Consider the following 19,175-nt stretch of genomic DNA (forward strand, 5'->3'; position numbering starts at 1 on the left):
ACATTGCTTACCACTGATTCAGAAAAAAGACAAGTTAGAAATACTATTTGAGGATTACAGACAAGGCTTGTCTGTATAATTTTGTTTGTGTTTCACTGATGATAGAGGTAAAAGATGCTGTTAGCTATGTTGCAGGGCAGGAGGAACGTGGCCTTTGTCCAGTCATTATCATGTGCTCATGTACAAGAAAGGCAGCTACTGAGAAGTCTGATGGAAGAAGGACCTCCTTGTAACAGACCCACAGTTATTTATTTTTTTTTAGGGCATTCGGGGGAGGAATGAAGTCACTGGCAACATATTTCCCCCTGATCTTCCTGTCTCTGTGTACAGTAGAGCAGCTCTAGCTGCCATTTCCCCCTTTTTCCTTAAACAGATGAATGTTTGTGATTTAGCATAAAGTTCATGAACTAAGAAAAGCTGTTGGACACAGATGCCTGTATTTTTCCACTCAATGTATCTTACTACCTTTAACGGCCTGTTAAAATCAGGCTTTTATTTTTACCTTTCAAACATGAATTGCCATCACCAGGCTTAGCAAATGAAACGGATTACTTATGGTAACTGTAAGTAGTTATGCACTCCAAATCCTTGAGAGCTTTCCCAAAGGACAGGCAATGTCTTTCAAAATCCTATTACAAGATTTTATTTTCAGGTGCTGTGAACAGAAAGCTGAAAGCCTCCATGTTTTATTGCTACCCAACTTCATCAGCTCTGCTCACTCTGTTGAAAACTGTGGCACAAATGATACACATCAGCTCTTTTATTCTTTTGTTACCCCTATGTGCAAGTAAAAGCATATTGGGGAATTTAATGAACCAGGATGTCCTTGGAGAGAGCTTTGAAGATTTGGCGTGTATGACTATTTGTCTTTAATACTGGAGGTTTTTGTGTAAAACAGATTCTCATGAACAAAATAAAGTCCTCACAGATAGTCCAATGCTTGTGACATGTGTACTTAAATCACAGATGTCTGTGTGGCAGTGACCTTGGAGATGCGTTCAGTGACTACCATAGCGGCTCTTTGGTTGGGACAGTGAAAACTGTAGTAGAGCCCCTGGGACTATGAGTCTGTTTTGGAGGTGGTCTCTTTACATAGGAAGTAGATACTGTGATGTTAAAAAAAAAAAAAAAGTTGGGAGGAGGGGATTTGATTGTTCAGCAAATTAACAAACGTTTCTCAAGGATTCATCATGGGAATCTGCCGCGTGACAGACCACATCTTAGCTTGCTTTGGCCTTCACACACAGAGTTGGCGCTTCGTTGGAATCTGGGAAGGGCAGCACGGATGGATCAATGCTGTGAAGATGTAGGCGCACGGAAGGATGACGTTTGTATGCCCGTCGTTAGGTGTACGCTTCAGTTTATTGCAATTCCTGGCCTAACGGTTTAACTCTCCTTATTGCTGGCCTGTCGGGGCGTAAACATGTGTTGATGCCCTCATAAGGATAATCTGGATTTTGCTTACATTTCTAAGCCTCAGTACTTAACTGTCAGTAATGAATACTTGCGGCGTACCTCTCAGCTGATAGAAACACAGAGGCGTGTTGTTGTGAATTGCTGGCCCAAGTGGTGTTGGAATCAACTCTGGTTTGTCTTTTATTTGCAACGGGTTAACACTGCCTATACCCCACTTTTCTTTCTTTGGACCAGCCTCCCAGATTGCCACTTAACTGTTGCTTTGGAGGAAGGAGAATGCAGTTCTCTGGCTTCTACTGGGGGAATGACAAGGGAGCCTGCAGTCCACCAGAAGTTCCAGCCTACAGCAGCTCTAGATAAATGTGACCAGACAGTACTTAACTCAGTGTTAGTGGGGATCTCACCAATGACATCATGAAAATATTACTCTAGTAGCTTAGTAATTATAGCCTTGCACTAATTGTGCCAGAAAACAAAGGAAGATATGTTTCCTCTTTTCCAAAACTAAAAGACCCCTTTCTAACTGGAGCAGCCATAAAATCTAGTATAAAGAAATGTTAATGGATACAAAGTGAGAAAAATGGCTGATTTTTCTTTTTTTAAACCAACTTAATGTTCGGTTTGTTTACTACTAAACATCTCTGAGTGGAATAATTCTTATTTGGCAGTCAATATTTCTCCATCAGAGCTAGCAAGAATTTTTAGTATGTTTTGAGCACAAAACACATTCTGTTTTAGACAACAGAGGATATTTTTTAGTCTTACCTTCAGAAGTTTATGAGGTAATTTCAACAAATCTTACAAATGTTTGCTTAATGGCCCCCCACCCCCATCTCTACTCCTGCAGTACTTTCTAGACATCTCTCTTTTGGCAACTTTCATCAGTCCTTAGTTTGTCTCTCTTGCTAAACTGGAGCTCTGACGGTACAGGCTGTCTTACCCGACTTTGAATCTCTGGTTCTTTGTGTGGTGCTCAGTCTTTGAAGAACCAACAGAATGCTTAAGAGTATTACCTGAAAAATTAAGTAACTTCTTTGTATAGGTGATTATAGCAATTTTTTAAAAAACATTTTCCCTTATTTTCAAACCATGTTTACAAAAATCTGGTGTTTCCAGGGAAGACTCATAGCATTAGGCAATAGATGACTAAATTTTGATTGGAATCTTTTGTGAATCTTTGTACTTCTGTCTTAATTAGGAGAGAGTCATACAGACAGTGCACAGAGTGTAAAAGGGGAGCAGGGAACATCCAGTCTCTGCCTTTAGGTATCACCTAGATGTCTTCTGACTTCCTGGATTTTGAACCCTACTTGTTTCCATACTTGAGACCTAGCTGACTCTTTTTGTCTTAACTCTGGATTGTTGCTATTACCTTTCTGATCTTTTCATATCTTTCTAATCCAGCCAGCCCTGCCTACTCTGAACTAGATTCCCATCTGCCAGACCTTTTCCTACCTGATCGGTCCCCTGGCTTGGCCCACACTGCCTGCCCTGTTACTGCTGATGCCCTCCAGGGATGCCTGCTTTGATGGACTGTAACATATTGCTTGTCCAAAACCTCTGTTTGTGACTATTATCTACAAATACATTTGCTCAACTACTATATCTTCATTAGGAAAAACATGGAAATTTAGAACAAAACTTTTTATAGGTTTATTTCCTAAAAAATACACACCCTACATAGAGCATATCAGATTCATCAGAAGGCCTTGGTTTTAGCTCCTAGTGAACGCAGAGTCCAGAACATAGTTGCCCGTACTGTGACTTCTGTAAGAGATACTGTGAAGTTTGTTTTTTATTTTTATTTTTTTCAAATCTATGATGTGTAAAATAGAGGAAGGAATGTGAAGATGTTAAACATTGTTCCTCCCTAACTTTAAGGATATGAATATAATACAAACATGAGGCAGACATCAGCTGTGGTCTGGCTTAGATTTATTTTTTATGGTCCAGTACTAGTATTAAAAATTGTAATTCTACCTTCTAGGTTATTAATCTTGTAAAAGTGTGCAAGAAGACTGCGTAATGTGAATGTTGTTATATACATATTTAAAAATACCCTTATTTTTAAAATACTTTATCATGGAAAATTTCAAAACTACATTTTACCTGTTTGGGGACGTCTTTATTTCTTTGTATATATCCAACTTTGGTATCATATTCTTTCTGCCCAAAGGACTTTAACTTTTTTTTTTTTTTTTTTTTTTTTGTACTTCAGGTTTGCTGCTGATAAATTCTCTTAGGTTTTGTTTGAAAAAAAATCTTCATTCCTGAGAGACATCTTCTCTGGGTATAGAATTCTGTGTTAATAAATTTTTAAATAGAACTCTGAGTTAATAATCTCTTAAAAAATTATTTCAGTAATTTAAAGATGTCATTCCATGTTTTTTTGCTTTGCATAGTTTCTGACAAGAAGTTTGCTTAATCTTTGCTTCTTTGTATGTAGAGTCCTCTTTCCCTCCCTTTTGCTACCATCAAGGTGATGTCTATCTTTGGTTTTCAACAGTTTGCATATGGTATGTGTAGGGTGTGTACGTATGTGTATGTGAATGCGTGTATGTGTTGTATTTATCTTGCTTGGGATTCTTTGAGCTTCTTGGATCTGTGCCTTGATTTTTTTTGTTGTTATTTTTTTGAAAATTGTCAGTCATTATTTCTTCTAATATTCCCTCTGCTCCATTTATCTTCTTCTAGGATTCCAATTACACATATGTTAGACCATTTGATATTATCCTATAGTTCTTGGATGTTCTGTTTTGGCTTTTTAATTTTCACTCTTCTTCTTTGTGTTTCACTTTGGGTGATTTCTATTGATCTATCCTTGAGTTTATTGATTCTTGGCAATGTTTAGTCTGCTAATGAGCCTGACAAAGGCATTCTTCATCTCTGTTACCCTGTTTTTTATTTTTAGCATTTCCTCAACTCTTACAGTTTCCATTTCTGTGCTAGAGTTTGATGTCTCAGGTTTCAGTAATCGATTTTCCACTTATTGTCTCTGAACCTTGGTTTTCTCTTTCATAAAACAGAAACATCAGGAATATATAATAATTAACAATTATATATATATATATATATATATATATATATATATATATATATATATATATATATATATATATATATGTTATTTTACAGAGTCGAGGATCAAATGATAGCCCTTGGGCAAGTCCCTTCCTTTCCCTTCCCTGGGTTGCATTAAAGGCTTGGACAGTATGATTACTTTGGTCCTATGTCTCATATTGTAAGATTCTATGAAGGGGAGAGGACCTAACATTGACTGACAGCCTGTGTTAATCTCATGTAGAATTTGAGAAAGGGATAAAAATCACATTTAAAAAGTGATTTTGTAAAACATTTTACTTTTTCTAGGTCTATGTGGATTTTAATTGGAAGAAACAGGCAACATTAAATCCAGTTACCACTTGGTTAAGTCTGTTAAAGAATCATTAAATTTTTTCAACTATTGAGTTCCCTGACTCGCTTGAGAAATTTCATGACTAATAAATCTCACTCTTTTCTCTGTGCCTTTAGGATTTTAAATTATTGGGTTGGCTCCCAAATTTTGCAGCATGAGGAAAAACTAATGGAGATTTTTTTGCTCTTTACTGACTAGTGCAAAACAAATGATATTCTCATCGGCTTTGGCTCTGTAGTCATAGACTTGGGTTCAAATCCTGGTTGCACAGTTGTGAAACCTTGGGCTGATTATTTAACTTTTGAGCCTGAGTTTCCTTAGCTGTGCAATCGGGATACCTCCATCAGAGAACTGTTTTGAAGGTAGAAGACATGATGTGTGTAAAGCTTTGGGGATAATGCCTAGTTAATAGTAATCAACAACCAACAGCATTAAAAACAGCAGCTAAAATGAAAGATGCCACCATTTCACGTTGAAATTTTAGTAAACTGAAGGGGAAAGGTGAGTTTAGTACTCTCTTTATTCTTTTAGTGAAAAGGTCCACCTGCTAAACAGGTATTTCAACAATAGGTAGAGGGTTACCTGAAAAGTGAGTATTGATGAATAAGAATAATAACCAAGAATTAGTGCTTACTGTGTGACAGATGCTCACATTCAGTCTTCAGAACAACCTATGAGGTAAGCTGCCCCTCCTTGAATGAGAAGTGAGGGTGACCACCCCCTTCTTTGTATTCTTCCCCTCAACTTTGTACTTTTTTTTTTTTTTTTGGTATGATTCCATTTATACGAAATATTCGGAATAGATAGATCCATAGAGACATAACAGTTTGGTGGCTGCCAGGGACTAGGGTTGGGGGGAATGGAGACTGACCACTTAACAGGTAAGGGGCAGAGATCAATATATATTTTCTGTCTCACAATGGATGCATCTCAAAAAAAAAAAAAGAAAAGGCATTACATTTAAGAAGTCAGATACAAAGGACTCATACCTTATGATTCCCCTTACATGAAATTCTAGAAAAGGCAAAACAATAGGGATAGAAAGCAGATCGGTGGTTTTTAGAAGCCAGGAAGTAGGGGGAGGAGGTTGAGTACAAGGTGTCCCAAGGAAACTTTTTGGGGTAATGATAATATTCTATATATGATGACTGTATATATTATTGTAGTTGAAACTCATCATATTACACATTTTGTACTCTTTTAAATTAATTTTTTTATTAAAGTATAGTTGATTTACAGTGTTAGTTTCAGGTATACAGCAAAGCAACTCAGTTATACATATACATACACACACACGCACACACATATTTTCAGATTCTTTTACATTTTATGTCACTGTTTTTTATTTGTAACTCCTATCCGCTCCCTACTTCTCACCCTCAGTGAAAGATTTTCTATGTATTTGGCCCAGAAGTGGACCACAGGACATTGAATTGTTGAGATATTGAATCTTTTGTGTTTTTCTGGTCGAAATGAAATTCCACTTTCTTTACCTTATAGATGAAAATTTAAGTGTTAAAAGCTGAATGTTGTTCTGAGGTGAAAATACTAAGAAAATAGTTGTGAATAAAGAAAATGCTCAATCAGTCTGAGACTGCTTCCCCCTTCCCCTAATACATACTGTTTTTTAAAATGAACAAACATAGTTTGTTGCTCTAGAAATCACCTTAGAGTAAATATAATGAATTTCAAAGAGATGTCCAAATTCTGTGTTTGTAAGTAATTTTACTGTAATGGGTATTATTCAAGACTGAAATTATTTAATACAAAGAAAACATTCTTTATTCATACTGTGTGCAACTGTCTTCCAAAACACAGACCACAATACAGGCATTCTTATTTGAATAACACAGGGAATAATGTCAAATTATTTTTTGCGTTTTTTTTGTCATAGCAGAAATTTTCACAAAACTGCATTCCTGATCACAGATTTTTAGATTTGGAAGAAACCTAAGAGATTTAATCTGACTTCTTCCTGCCACCCAGAGAGATGCAGTGATTTATCTGAAGTCATGTGGATTACTAATGACAGGACCAAGGGGAGGACAGAGTCCTTTATCCATTTGCCATAGTGTTACATTCCTTTGGGAAAAACTGCCTACTCACTCTTGGTTTTTAATGCTAATTAGAGTCTTGGGGTATGGTTTTTTCCATGACTAACTAGTGCTCTTTTGTTTTCTTGTGTGGGTGTCTGGGAACAAGCTACAAGGATAGTGGGGTGTTTTTTTGGTGGTTGTTGATGAACAACTAACAGTGTAACTGAGGACACGGTGTTTGTCTTGTTAACATTTAAGGGTCAGGAAGGAGTGATTGTAGCTACAACTCTTTGCTCTCAATGTTGATATTTTAAATGCATTTTAAAGTTGAGTTTCTTAACCTGGGGTCTGCATTCCGTAAACTTGCTTGAAAATTATGCAACTATACGCTTATCTCCTAAAAAAAAGAATCTGTAGTTTTCATCAGGTTATCAAAGGGTACATAGTTAAAAACTATTGTTTTAGAGAGAGGGAAAGATTGAGAACTGGGTCCCCTAAGTACTAATTTTACTAGAGGGCTCCCTTTTCTCTAGCCCCGTTCTGCCAGTGCACTTCCTACTGACAAGCCTTCTCTAGATAGCTTCCTGAATCTTGTCCTAGAAGCCACTGGAGGCCCCAACCTTCTTTTCACAGAAACTTTTCCCGTAAGTTTCCCAAGACTACCTTCTCTCTCCATTCTCTGCTTACTGTTTCCTGGAAAGGGTGTGAGACTCAGGGATTTTTGTTCATTAGAAAGCTCAAGAGTGCTATTTCAGTTACATTCTGTTTAAAAGGAATTTGTGAGCTGACTTGAGAATCTAAGACTATTGCCCTACAAAAAAAAAATGCACTCAGAATCCCAATCAGTGCTTTGCAAGTTAACTTTGAGAATGTCTCTAGTTCTTTAGTTAGGATATCTCTGTGTTTGATCTAGAAACTCTTTACAGTTTCTAGAAACAGGATGAAAATCTGTGGATGGTGGTTTAGGAGTACCCATATCTGTCTGTTTTAATTTAGTTTTTCGTTCCTGAATTTCACTAGACTTAGAAGAATCTATCCATAAGAATTCATTTCAGTGGGCTTCCTTCCTAGATGAGAGCATATAGAAAGCACATTCTACATTTTTAAGTCTAATATCTGGACACACAAAGAAAAAGCTACCACTGAGATTGATGTTGGAGGGATTTGTTCGTTTGTTTATTCATTTTAAAAAGCCCTTACTTAGTATGTACTGCGAACCCTCAGGCATCAGGTTAGACGCTGGGAAATGAGAAGTAGTCTCTTCCCTTGTGAAGCTCATGATCTGCTGGGGACACAGCCCAATCAATAATAATTCAGCATGCTAACTGCTCTAACAGAGATACCAAAAAAGCATTGGAATCAGTGCTCTGCCTGGCCACGAAGAGAGGTGGGTGTTAAGGTAAAATTCACAGAAAGGGGACAGATACTTGAGTTGTATCTTAAAAGTTCAGATGGAACTTATCAGTCAAAGAAGGGATCTAGGTGTCGGTGGTATGTTTTTGCCTTCCTAACTGTAACTGAAATTCACATTTACCACTCTCTTATTTTGTATTTTCAATTAGAGCTCCAAACGAGAATGGAAGCCACTGGAGGACCGTAGCTGTACAGACATACCGTGGCTGCTGCTTTTTATCCTCTTCTGCATTGGAATGGTAAGAAACTCACAAGTCATGAGAACCTGAACTCATGATCCAAGGGGATAATGGGGAGTTGTTTTAAAGAGGGAGCTTGTCATCCATTCATTCATTGGTTTTTAACCCCTCTTGAATTGCTTATAACTGGAGGCCCTAGGGTACCATTGAAGGAAGCAGGTTATTTGTTTCCCTGTATAGTTAAGTGGTATTTAGTACCCCTTGATTTTTTTGTTTGTTTTTTGATCTGCATGAAAACTGGGATTAAAAATGAAGGAATAATTGAAACTCTGTCTGTTTGGCTAGATCATTTCAGAAAGCAAGGTCATTTGCTGTAAATTTCCGTGAACTATGATCTTGATGGCATGGTAAGCAGAGCAGTGGTCATGGAGTCAAGCCCTGAGTGTTTGTTTATCCAACCCAGTCACACAAACCTGCCAGTGAATTTCCTTTCAGGGACTTGGTGTTCCTTTCTGTAAAATTAGAGGCTTTGCTAGATGGTATCTACAATGCCTCCAGTTCTGATGTTTTTGAGTTCTTCTAGGAGGGACTGGTTGCTCATTGCTTCTTCTTCCTTCTGCCCATACGAGGCTCCTGCTGCCTGCTGTGACTACTGTAGTAAGTGGCATCTCTCAGTCGGAGATCAAGGGAGCTGGTGATTTTCCAATGGGTGTGGAAGATGAAGGAGCAGAGTCCCTGGTGCAAAGTGTTGAGGCAGTGCTTCTTCAGATCACATCCCCACTCTGCCCTGCGGGAGTTTCTGACACAGGCTTCAGGGACTTTAGTGTCACTGCCAGTGCTGGGCTGGAAGAAAAGGTAGAAAACAGCTGTTTGAGGGCTAGCTGATATTCTGAGCTAGAAAGGACTTAGAAATCCTCACCTGGTCAATTGCCCTCACTTTACACATTAAGAACATTAAACCTCAGGGATGAAAATGACCATCTCAAGGCCACACTGCTAGTTAATGGCAGAGCTGGAAAACAGGTCTCTTAGCTTCCAGGCCAGTGCTCTTTCCTGCCAGCCTTGTTTCCTCTCCCTCAAGGGGATTGTGCAGACAGTATTGTTCTCTCTTTCTTAGTCTTTGCAGCTCAAAACACAATTATGCTATCTCAGGCAGCCTTTTTTTTCCACTCAAGTGTATTTAACCTCCTCTTCCCCATACCTCTTATTGTAAGGAATCTTATTTTTTTTTATTTATTATCACTTTTATTATCCTATTCTGTCTCTCTGCACCTTGTAAATGCCATTTGAGAATCATAGCACAGTCCTAATCATGGTTAATGGGCTTAAGTGTAGGTACTAGTCCAGTTTCTGAATCAAGGAAAAGAAAGTAGTGAACCTTGATGAGATATACAAATCCAGTAAAATAAAGAGTGTTAGTTTTAAAGATAACAGCTCAGTTTCACCAAACCTAGGATATTTAGAAAACGTCAAAATACCCATTTCTTAACTTAAGACTTGTAGAATGTTCAAGAGTTTCTACTTGGTTTAATGGAGTAGCAACACAGCATTGCAGAGTGTAGAGAGCATTCTTTTCTAACAGAACTAGTCCACAACCTTTCTCTATCCCCCTGAATATCACCCTGGGACAAATAGCAGCTGACCTTTCAAAATTATGTTTATAAAAACCCGTACCTGCCACCCAAGGTGCTTTTGATTTTCTGTGCTAAAATAGCTCAGGAAAGTGCAAGCATTAATGCTAACAGACTGATTTGGGAGTGACTGGAGAGTGAGGAGCTGTTTGTTTACTGCAGTGTTTTGTTGCAATGGTAATTAATATAATGCTGATTTCAGCGTGATGGTAATTAAGACCCACTGTGTGTACTTGTGTACTTTTAAATGCAGTCATAGCACTATTTGTTTTGGAATGATTCTTTTCATGGATTACCTTCTTGGAGTTGAGCTAAAATCAAATTTTGCCATGTGGAAACTGGAGAAATCTTGAAGTTCTGTTGCCTGCCATATAGAACAAAGCTTTTTTGTCTCCTGTGTATTTGTTTTGTATGGTTTAAAAAAAAGTTGGTTTTTTGGTTTTTTTTTTTTTTTGCCTTTGGATTTCATTCTGCAGTACCTTTAATAGAAACAATCAAAAACTATTTTTTGAGCATTATCCTGGGCTTGATGCTTTCATATGTGTATTTATCTCACTAAATTCTCCCCATTACCCTATGAAATGAGTTTTATCCCCAGTTTACAGGCAACTATACTGAGGTTAAGTATCAGCTTGTCTAAGAATACACTGCTGCCCATGAGAGGCAAAGATAGAATAGGAACCGGAACTTCCTACTTATCTTTTCACCTCGTCGCCTAGTGGCTGCCGCTTTTATAGTCATCTTCTTTTTCAGCTGTCTTGCAGCCTAATATTCGAGCCACATCTTTACTCACTGCCCTTCCTGGTGTTACCGAACACAAATTCATGTGCCCAACACACAGTGAGGCCAGACAAACTGAAACATTGGAGTTTGGAGCAGAGAAATATTTATTGCAGGGCCAAGCAAGGAGGATGGGGTGGCTCATGCCCAAGAAAACCCCGAACTCCCTGAAGGATTTCAGCCAAGCATATTTAAAGGCCAGGTGAGGCAGAGGGGTTGCAGGGTACGTGATCAGCTCTGCACAATTCTCTGATTTGCTGATGTGGAAGTAACAGGGCAGTTGACACTGTAAGTCCCTAGATGCCAGAAGATCTGGGGGCTGCGTGCTCTCCATCATCAAGCAGTTAATTTCTTCCATTTGGTGGTGGTTTTTAGCATCTGAAAAACTCAGGAAATATGCCTGAGATACTATCATCTAGGTACTTCAGAGAGGAGCCAGAGCAGAGGATATAGGAGAAGGGTCTGTCCCCGGAAGACCCCATAGGGTCCTGCTCAGTTACACTGGCAGTTCTTTGCCCACTGCTTGCTGTCTCTCCTCTAGTTCTGAAATATTTTAAGATCTTGTCATCTTTTACCCATCTTCATTATTAAATCTTTTTATTTACACATGTTTATGTCATCATAAATGCTTGTACTTTTATTTCTTCCCTTACTTTCAAGGTTTTTCCATGCTTGAATTGTCTAGAACTTAGGGTATTTTTTCATGTAAATTGCTCTCAGCCTTCTTGAGAGGTATCATCTTCCACATTTGAACTTATTCAGTGTTTTGAAATTATTGGACATATGCTTACCCTGTTCTACGAAATTGTACTTCTAACGTTCTGTTTTCCATTAAGGTAGAAAACAAGTGGTTCTCAACACTAACTACTTATTAGGATTAGCTGGAATAAAGAAAATACTTGTTCAGGGGCCTCACCTCGGTGAATCTGATTTAATCTCTGTGATTCTAATGTTCTACCAAGGTTGAGACCCACTGTTGTAGCCGCTGATAAACCACTGAAGAGTTTTAAGCAAGAAATGTTATAACTGGGTTTAGAAAGATGTCCCTGGTAGCCAGTGTAAATATAAAGCCATTGTAGAGAGGGAAGAGATTTGGGGCCACTACTTTGGAGGCTGATGCAATAGTTCAGATAAGAGGTGAATAACCCAAAATAAGTAGTAAAGGAGAGCAGAAGAGAGATTGAACAAGTGCGATCAGTAATATTTGGTGTCATCAGTGTTGCAGGCAAGTAGGAAACTGATGAAGGACAATGAAAGAGATTCTTGTGTTACCGGTTCAGGGTAAGCTTTTTCAGCTCATATCCTACTCCAGCTCCTCGTACAGTTCCAAAGCACAGTTTCTGTAAACAGAGTACTACTTTGTTAGTAGCCAGGCAGTCACTTGATTATGCACAATAAATCATTCCTCTGTAAACAACGACTTACGGAATGAAGCTTGGGCCACCAAAATGTTCTTCCCATCTTGGATGGTCTGACTTTATTCTGACCCAAGGAGAGGTATTTGTGAGAAAAGCCCAGAGCATCTTACAGAAGTCAGGACAGAGAGGAAGCTGGGTGATCCTAACAGGGGTGCACACTGTGTAAAGTAGAAGATACAGACATCTCCTACAACTTACCCCTGATCATCATTACTACTTACTGTGAACTGGGTACTGTTCTCTGCACTCGACACAGATTTAATTTTCACACCTGCTAAGAGAAGTAGATACTATTGTTATTCCCATTTTAGAGATAAGGAAATGAGGCACAGAAGTAATGTTAAATAACTTGTCTAAGATTACACAGTGGGAGCATTGAACCCAGGAGGGAAAGGAAGAAGGCAAGGCCTCAAGGAATGGTCAGTTCCCCCTTTGTTGCGTGGAATTGGAAACAGCAGAAGAAGTTGTTGCTGAGAACATGGACCTGTAGGACATAGTAACCTCACCTGCCAACAGAATGTGGTCTAATCCATATTTCAGGCTCTGAGCAAACAGTTTAGCATTCTGCTTCCTCTAGTGCTGAGTTAGGAAGCTACAGTCCTCTCACTCCATATTTATATGTGCAGTCTAGTCGGTAGTGGTGCCACTGATGGAGACAGGGCACATGCTGGAAGGGTAAGTGGTTTGCGGAAATGTAGAAGGAGGTGAGTTTTGGACGTGTAGAGTGTGTACATGGGGATAAGCAGTTGGAAATACAGAGTGGAATTTTGGAGAATGATCTGGACTAGAGCTGGATTCGGGAGCCATTATTGCATAGGTTGTCCCTTCAGACTGCTTTCAAGGACCTTTTTTTATTTTATAGCTTTAGTGTAGTTCTCAGAGCGTAGTGTTTCTGCCTCATTAACTGTTGTGGAGCATGCAGCATGAAGTGAAAGACTCAAAGACTCACTGCAGTATTCAGTCACCTGTGTGATGGGCTGTGCTTTGCTGGGATCATAGAAGAGAAAGAACAGCCTGCCAAAAATTACCCTGAGGTTACCTGATCCAAATGACTGCCTACTTTCTGTTAATTCCTTTGGTTTTTTTTTTTTCCTGGGTTTTTTTTTAATCATTGTGGTAAAATAAACATAATTTAAAATTTACCGTTTTAACTATTTTTAAATATACAGTTCATTTAAACCCATTTGCTTTTAAACTATTCTTTTTTTTTCCCCCCACTGAGTCACTATAGTGGATCAGGTAGGCTTATACTTCTCCTTGAAAGTATACCCTGAAAAAATTTACTCTGTTATCAACTCTCCCATAGCATCATAAAATTTTGAGATTAATCTAGTTCGTGCCTTGTGACAGGCAGGGAAACTGAGGCTCAGAGGATTTAAAGTGAATTGCCCTGAATCATAAGGAGTATTTGTGGCAGAGCTGGGTTCAGTTCTCAGTATGGATTCCTTGTCTGTGTTTTCTTTTTCATCTCTTGAGCTGCTCATGGAACCGAGCTTCTGTGATCTTGCCCTCATGCCCTGTTAATTTTTTTTTTTTCTTTGAGAACCTTTCAATTCTTTCAGGGTGAACTTCATGTTATAACCCCTTGTATTTTGCATGATATCTTGCATTTGTATGTACTCAATAAATGCTTATTGAGTGAATATTTCCTAGATTTCCAGTCATTCTTATTTTTTTCCTCTTTCTTTTTTAGAGTAATGTATCCTATTGAACTTTAGAGAAATCCAGAAATCTGGCAGATAGGCAAAACTTTTAAGTTTATTTTTAAAATTAGTCCTGCTAATTTTAGGATTCAAATCCTACCCCATCTGCTGGGTCCTAATAGCCTTCCTTGTCTCGGGGTTCTCAAACGAGGAGGAACAGAAGCCAAGTGTTATTCTCAGGTTTGACAAATTAGAAGACTGACTTCAAGCATTGATTGAAATTAGGGAGGTAGTATTTGAGAAGAAAGTCTGGATATATTTTCTTTAATCCTGGGAGAGGGCTGGGAGCATAAGTCTTTTTTTCCCCATCTTTTTATCTTGAAGCATGTTGCCATATTCATACCCCCTCCCCACCCCTCATACAGGTTTTGTTGACTTTTTTTTTTCTTCAAAGCAAAGCTAAGGCTCTCTGCCTTGCTCAGTTGCATGGTAAAGTCTCCATGTATGAAATTCAAACATGCTTATAAAATAAAATGTGTCCCTTTTTTGGACTAATAGTGAATGAAACTAAGCCAAAGCTCTTACTTCAGTCGAACTAAACCTTGTGATGTGAAGGGGAAATGAGCACAGTTCATTAATTAGCAAATTGTCTTTCTCCCACGTAAGCAGGAGGCACTTATTAGTTTCCGGATCTTGCCTGTGATCCACCATCCCTGTGTCCCTTTATCTGATTTGAGTCTCCTGCTTGTGATTAGATTTGTCTGCTCTTCTCTCTCTCTTAAAATAGCAGTTCTGAAAGCACTTCAATAGCTTAGTCATTTTAAAATTTTAGCCGTGATTCTCTTCCTTCCTAATAGGCTTACTTTCTCTCCAGTGATTGTTCCCTACTATAGGTGTACGAAAGCTTTCCTCATCCCCCTTATCATTTGCTTCATTAATGTCATTTCCTTCTATTGAATACCCTCCCCCCGCCCTGTGCCTTGTGGAGCTATTAAATTATCTAGTGCATTCTGTAAAGTTTCTCCCCATATTTTAATTTCATGTACCACATTTTTTTTCTCATCTGAAACTATATTGCTTCCTGCATTTGGATTTCACAATTTTTTTAAAAGGAGATTGTCTTTTTAATTATATTCGGCCTAGTTCTCCATTGTCACTACTTGTACCATATGGGAAGTCCCTGGGATAACAGCCATGGTTTCTTCCTATCTTATTAGCTTACTGTTCACCTTCCTTTCTCCCCTGCAGCCTCTCACCCTCTCTACTCTAATGCCTGTGGAAGCTACTAAGAAGTTTAAATGGCCTGTGTGAGAATATGTCAGTGTCCCACTTTACCATCTGTATGTGACATTTTGTAATTTGTACCCTGCCTACATCCCAGAGGGGCATGAGGTGGCTTATGATGAAAACAAACAGACACACAGAGGCACAAAAACCACATGTCCCACAGTACTGTTAAAAATAGTCATAAAGGGGAATCAGAAATCATTTAAAGGAATCTGTAACACAAAGTACTTATCAAACATCAGGAGAAAATTTCTATAAAAAGTGAAAGAAGAACATAACCTTTTAATTATGCAAGGGCTTCGCTATTTTAGATGAGTAGTGAAAGAAGATTGTAATTGTGGTCTGAATGTTTTGGTATAATAAAAAAATTACTGACAGTATTTCTCACTTTTCCCCCTATAGAAATTTTTGTTCTCAAATGGAGAACTGAAGGGGTTTTTGGTTAGTCCCCAATTACTGTTGTCAGCCTCATTAGTCTGACTTTCTCATTCCAGTTTACCATTAACAGCTACCATATATTGATCACCTGCCATGTACCAGACCAGTTAGACATAAGAAATGCATTATCTCTTTTAGTCTTCATCATTAGGAGGTGAAATAGTATTACTTAGTGTCAGGGATGAAGAGGAAACGGCCTAAATAGGTACTTGGATCAAAGTTATACAAGTCGTAGGAGGTAGATTGAGGCTTTGAATCCAAATCTTTCTGGATTCCCTGTCTATTGCTCTGTGATGCTTCCTGTTAAAGAACTGTGTTAGAAAAGGTTAGCCATGAAACCTTCTAATGTTTATCTCCACCTCCAGTATTTTGTTTAGTGTTGGGCTTCCTAATTTGATGTTCAAGGGTATGCTTGAAATGGCATGCTGATTTGCACATGTATCCCTATGTAGGGGATTATATATTTTTTCTCATGTCTCAGTCTTGACTTGAAGTTCTGAGGTGGGACTCATTTCCCTGCCGTCTTCTTGGAGGAGTCAGGAGAGAGGGAGAGGGAAGCCAGGGTGAGAGTGAATAAGTGAGTATTGATCAGCCTGTACCTAATCCTAGTGCTAGCAGTTAGCTGTGCTTTGAGACAGAAGGGCCCTCACATCTATCGAGACAGGCACTTTACTTGTATTATCTCATGTAATTTTCACAGCAGTCTTTGTGGTGGGTGATTTTAGCCCCAACTTATAGATACCAATGAGGCATGGGGAATTAAAGAAATTTGTCCAGAAGGGTGGGTATAGCTCAGTGGTAGAGCACACGCTTAGCATGCGCAAGGCCCTGGGTTCAATCCCTTGTACCTCCATTGAAAAAAATAAAATAAAGCATGTGAGTTGGGGGTGGGGGGGAAGTTTGTTCAAGGTCACACAAGGAGAAAATGAACTCATCAATATTCCATTGATCAGTGCAGGTCTCTCTGACCCCAAAGCCCATGGTCTTTCCCTTACAACGTGTTTTCATTTCTAGCAACAGTAATAGCCAACACTTACTGAGCTCTTACTATGTGCCAGACAGGATTCTCACCACCTTACTGGATTGTTTCATTTAATCCTTACAGCAGCCCTAAGAGCTCCACTCATTATCTCCATTTTACAGGTGAGTAAATTGAGGCACTGAGAGTTAAAGTAACTTGGCAAGGATCAGAGAGCGACAGAGTAGCAAATCAGGGGGTCTCTACTCCACGTCCACTTTCTTACAAAGTGATGTTTCAAGTAGTTTCTGCTAGGTAGACCTGTGCTCTCTGCTCTTCCCCTTTCATTTTCCTTACCTGCACGGTAAATACAGAGAGTTATTTAGAAAAGAGTTTGTTTACCTTTTTAGGAGAGTATGTTTAAGAGGGAAATCCTTTTCTTTGAGGCCCTGCATGCAACTACAGCATTTACCACTGTAGACCTGAGATCCAGCAGGGCTGCTTAGAAAGTCCTACTCGTGGTACTTGGCTGTGATGATTTAAACGGTGATAATCTCTGTCTTCATTAGTCACTGTAATAAAGATAAGAAAAACTCAACCTTTTAATGAGGAAGTTGCGAGAATATTTAACCCCAGTCTTTTCTCCCCATTCAGTTTATTAGTAGTGATTCACCTTACTTCCTGTTCTTAATGCTTCGTAGCCTGCAGTTGAATAAAGGCTTTTATAATGCTTTGTTTTGGCCAGTGCATCCTTGATTTAGCAAGCATGTTACAATTCTAAGCATCTACCATTTGCCTTTGGCACTATGATGAAGCATGTTCCAGTGAAATGAAGTGGCCTTTGACACACAGGCCCAGTGCCTGACTCTCCTTGGGTCTCCAATATTAAGAGCATGGCAGTGCTTCATGGTATAATTCTTTGGCTCGTATACAGCTTTACTGCCAGAAAGAAACAGAAGTGGTGTGTGTACTGAAGTGATAATAATTCAAAACCTACATACCTATTGTTCTTTGAATTTTTTTCTTTCATCTGTTGCTGTTGTTCATTTAACAGAACTCCTTTGCAACCAAATAAAACTAAAGAATGAAGAAAGCTGGGCTTGAGTCTATGCTCTGATCTTTGCTAGCTTCTATGGCCTTGGGCAAACTCATTTACCCTCCCTGGGCCTCAGTTTCTCCATCATGAGGATTAGAGATAATGTATGGTAAGCATCTGGTTCAGATCCTGGCATAGAGCAGGTGTTCCATACAGAGAAGCTATTATTATTATAAAAATGCAAACATAATCTTACGATGTAAAAGCTTGAGGTTTGTTTTGTTATCGTAGTAAATAGTGTTTCCCTGTGGACTTCTTTGTACAGCCTGTGTGAAATCCAAGGAAAACAGTGGAATAGTGTTTGCAATAAGGAAAGATAGCTCTTTGTTCCCTTCAGCGGACAAAAGAAGCTCATTATCGTATCAAGTAGTGACTGTTGCTATTGAAATGGTTTATTTGTATTTTTTTTTTCTGTTTTTTTCCCCTAGGGATTTATTTGTGGCTTTTCAGTAGCAACAGGTGCAGCAGCAAGACTAGTGTCAGGATACGACAGCTATGGAAATATCTGTGGGCAGAAAAATGCAAAGTTGGAAGCAATACCAAACAGTGGCATGGACCACACCCATCGGAAGTGAGTAGACTGTGGCTGAATGATGAACCCTGTGGAAGCTTGGAAGGGGAGGGGGCATCCTGCTGTTCTTACTGTTATAAACATAACACCTTACTGTATTCAGTATTTTATATGCCTCCTGTTGTTTTTTTTATTATTTTTTTAAAGTGTCCACTTGAATCATTCCTGTTTTTGGTCTGTAAGTACATTTTCCAGGAAGCAAAATTAGGTGCCATGTTAAAATGGGCTGCCTTGAGGTTTTAATGAGTAAATGTATGATTTGAGAGGGTTCCTCTTGTACTCTGTTTTCCCATTAGCCTTTAGGCTGTACACTAAGCTTTAACCCAAAATAACAACATAATATTTTTCTTTGCAATATGTTTACAATATAAGTTTATACTTGATGGAGGACAGAGGGATGATAATGGATTTTAACACATTAAAGTTATAATGAAACATTTTGTGGCCCATCCTTTATAATTACACATCAATTTCCAATTTTATAAAAGAAGTATTTTCTTTGTCAGAGTTTAAAATTTTGGGTTCTCAAGGTTCAGCTTTTGTATTTCATGGAATTCCTGACTTAATCACCTCTTTTCTTCAAAAGAGCTGCTATGTATTTCATTTTTAATGTCTATGGGGAAAATACATTTTATCAGACATATTTTATGTATGATGTCAATGTTAATTGTCCACACTGTAGATTTATGCCCCATCAAACTTTATTAGATCCAATAGATGAAGACACGCCTTCAGAATTGACCAACTAATTTTAAGATAACAGGTTAACCAGTTACATTAATGAACTTTATAGGAATAGGCTAAAGCAGATAAAAACATTTTTTAGACTATAATTCTATTATATTTCCTGGGATGTAATAACTGTTTATTGTTAGATTAAATTGTCGGTTGAAT

General features: G+C 38.5%; 1 protein-coding gene across 4 annotated transcripts in view; it reads left to right on the forward strand.

Moving 5' to 3' along the window:
• Window positions 1-19,175, forward strand: part of SLC44A1 (solute carrier family 44 member 1) — a 171,027-nt gene that overhangs the window by 39,689 nt on the left and 112,163 nt on the right. For all 4 annotated transcript variants that reach the window (XM_074361927.1, XM_074361930.1, XM_074361929.1 and 1 more), the window contains exons 2-3: window positions 8,430-8,519; window positions 18,139-18,281. In XM_074361927.1, the coding sequence (XP_074218028.1) occupies window positions 8,430-8,519; window positions 18,139-18,281 (233 nt within the window). The remainder of the gene's footprint in view (window positions 1-8,429; window positions 8,520-18,138; window positions 18,282-19,175) is intronic.

This window comes from Camelus bactrianus, chromosome 4 (genome assembly GCF_048773025.1).
Source record: "Camelus bactrianus isolate YW-2024 breed Bactrian camel chromosome 4, ASM4877302v1, whole genome shotgun sequence".
In the NCBI taxonomy this organism is placed as follows: Eukaryota; Metazoa; Chordata; class Mammalia; order Artiodactyla; family Camelidae; genus Camelus; species Camelus bactrianus.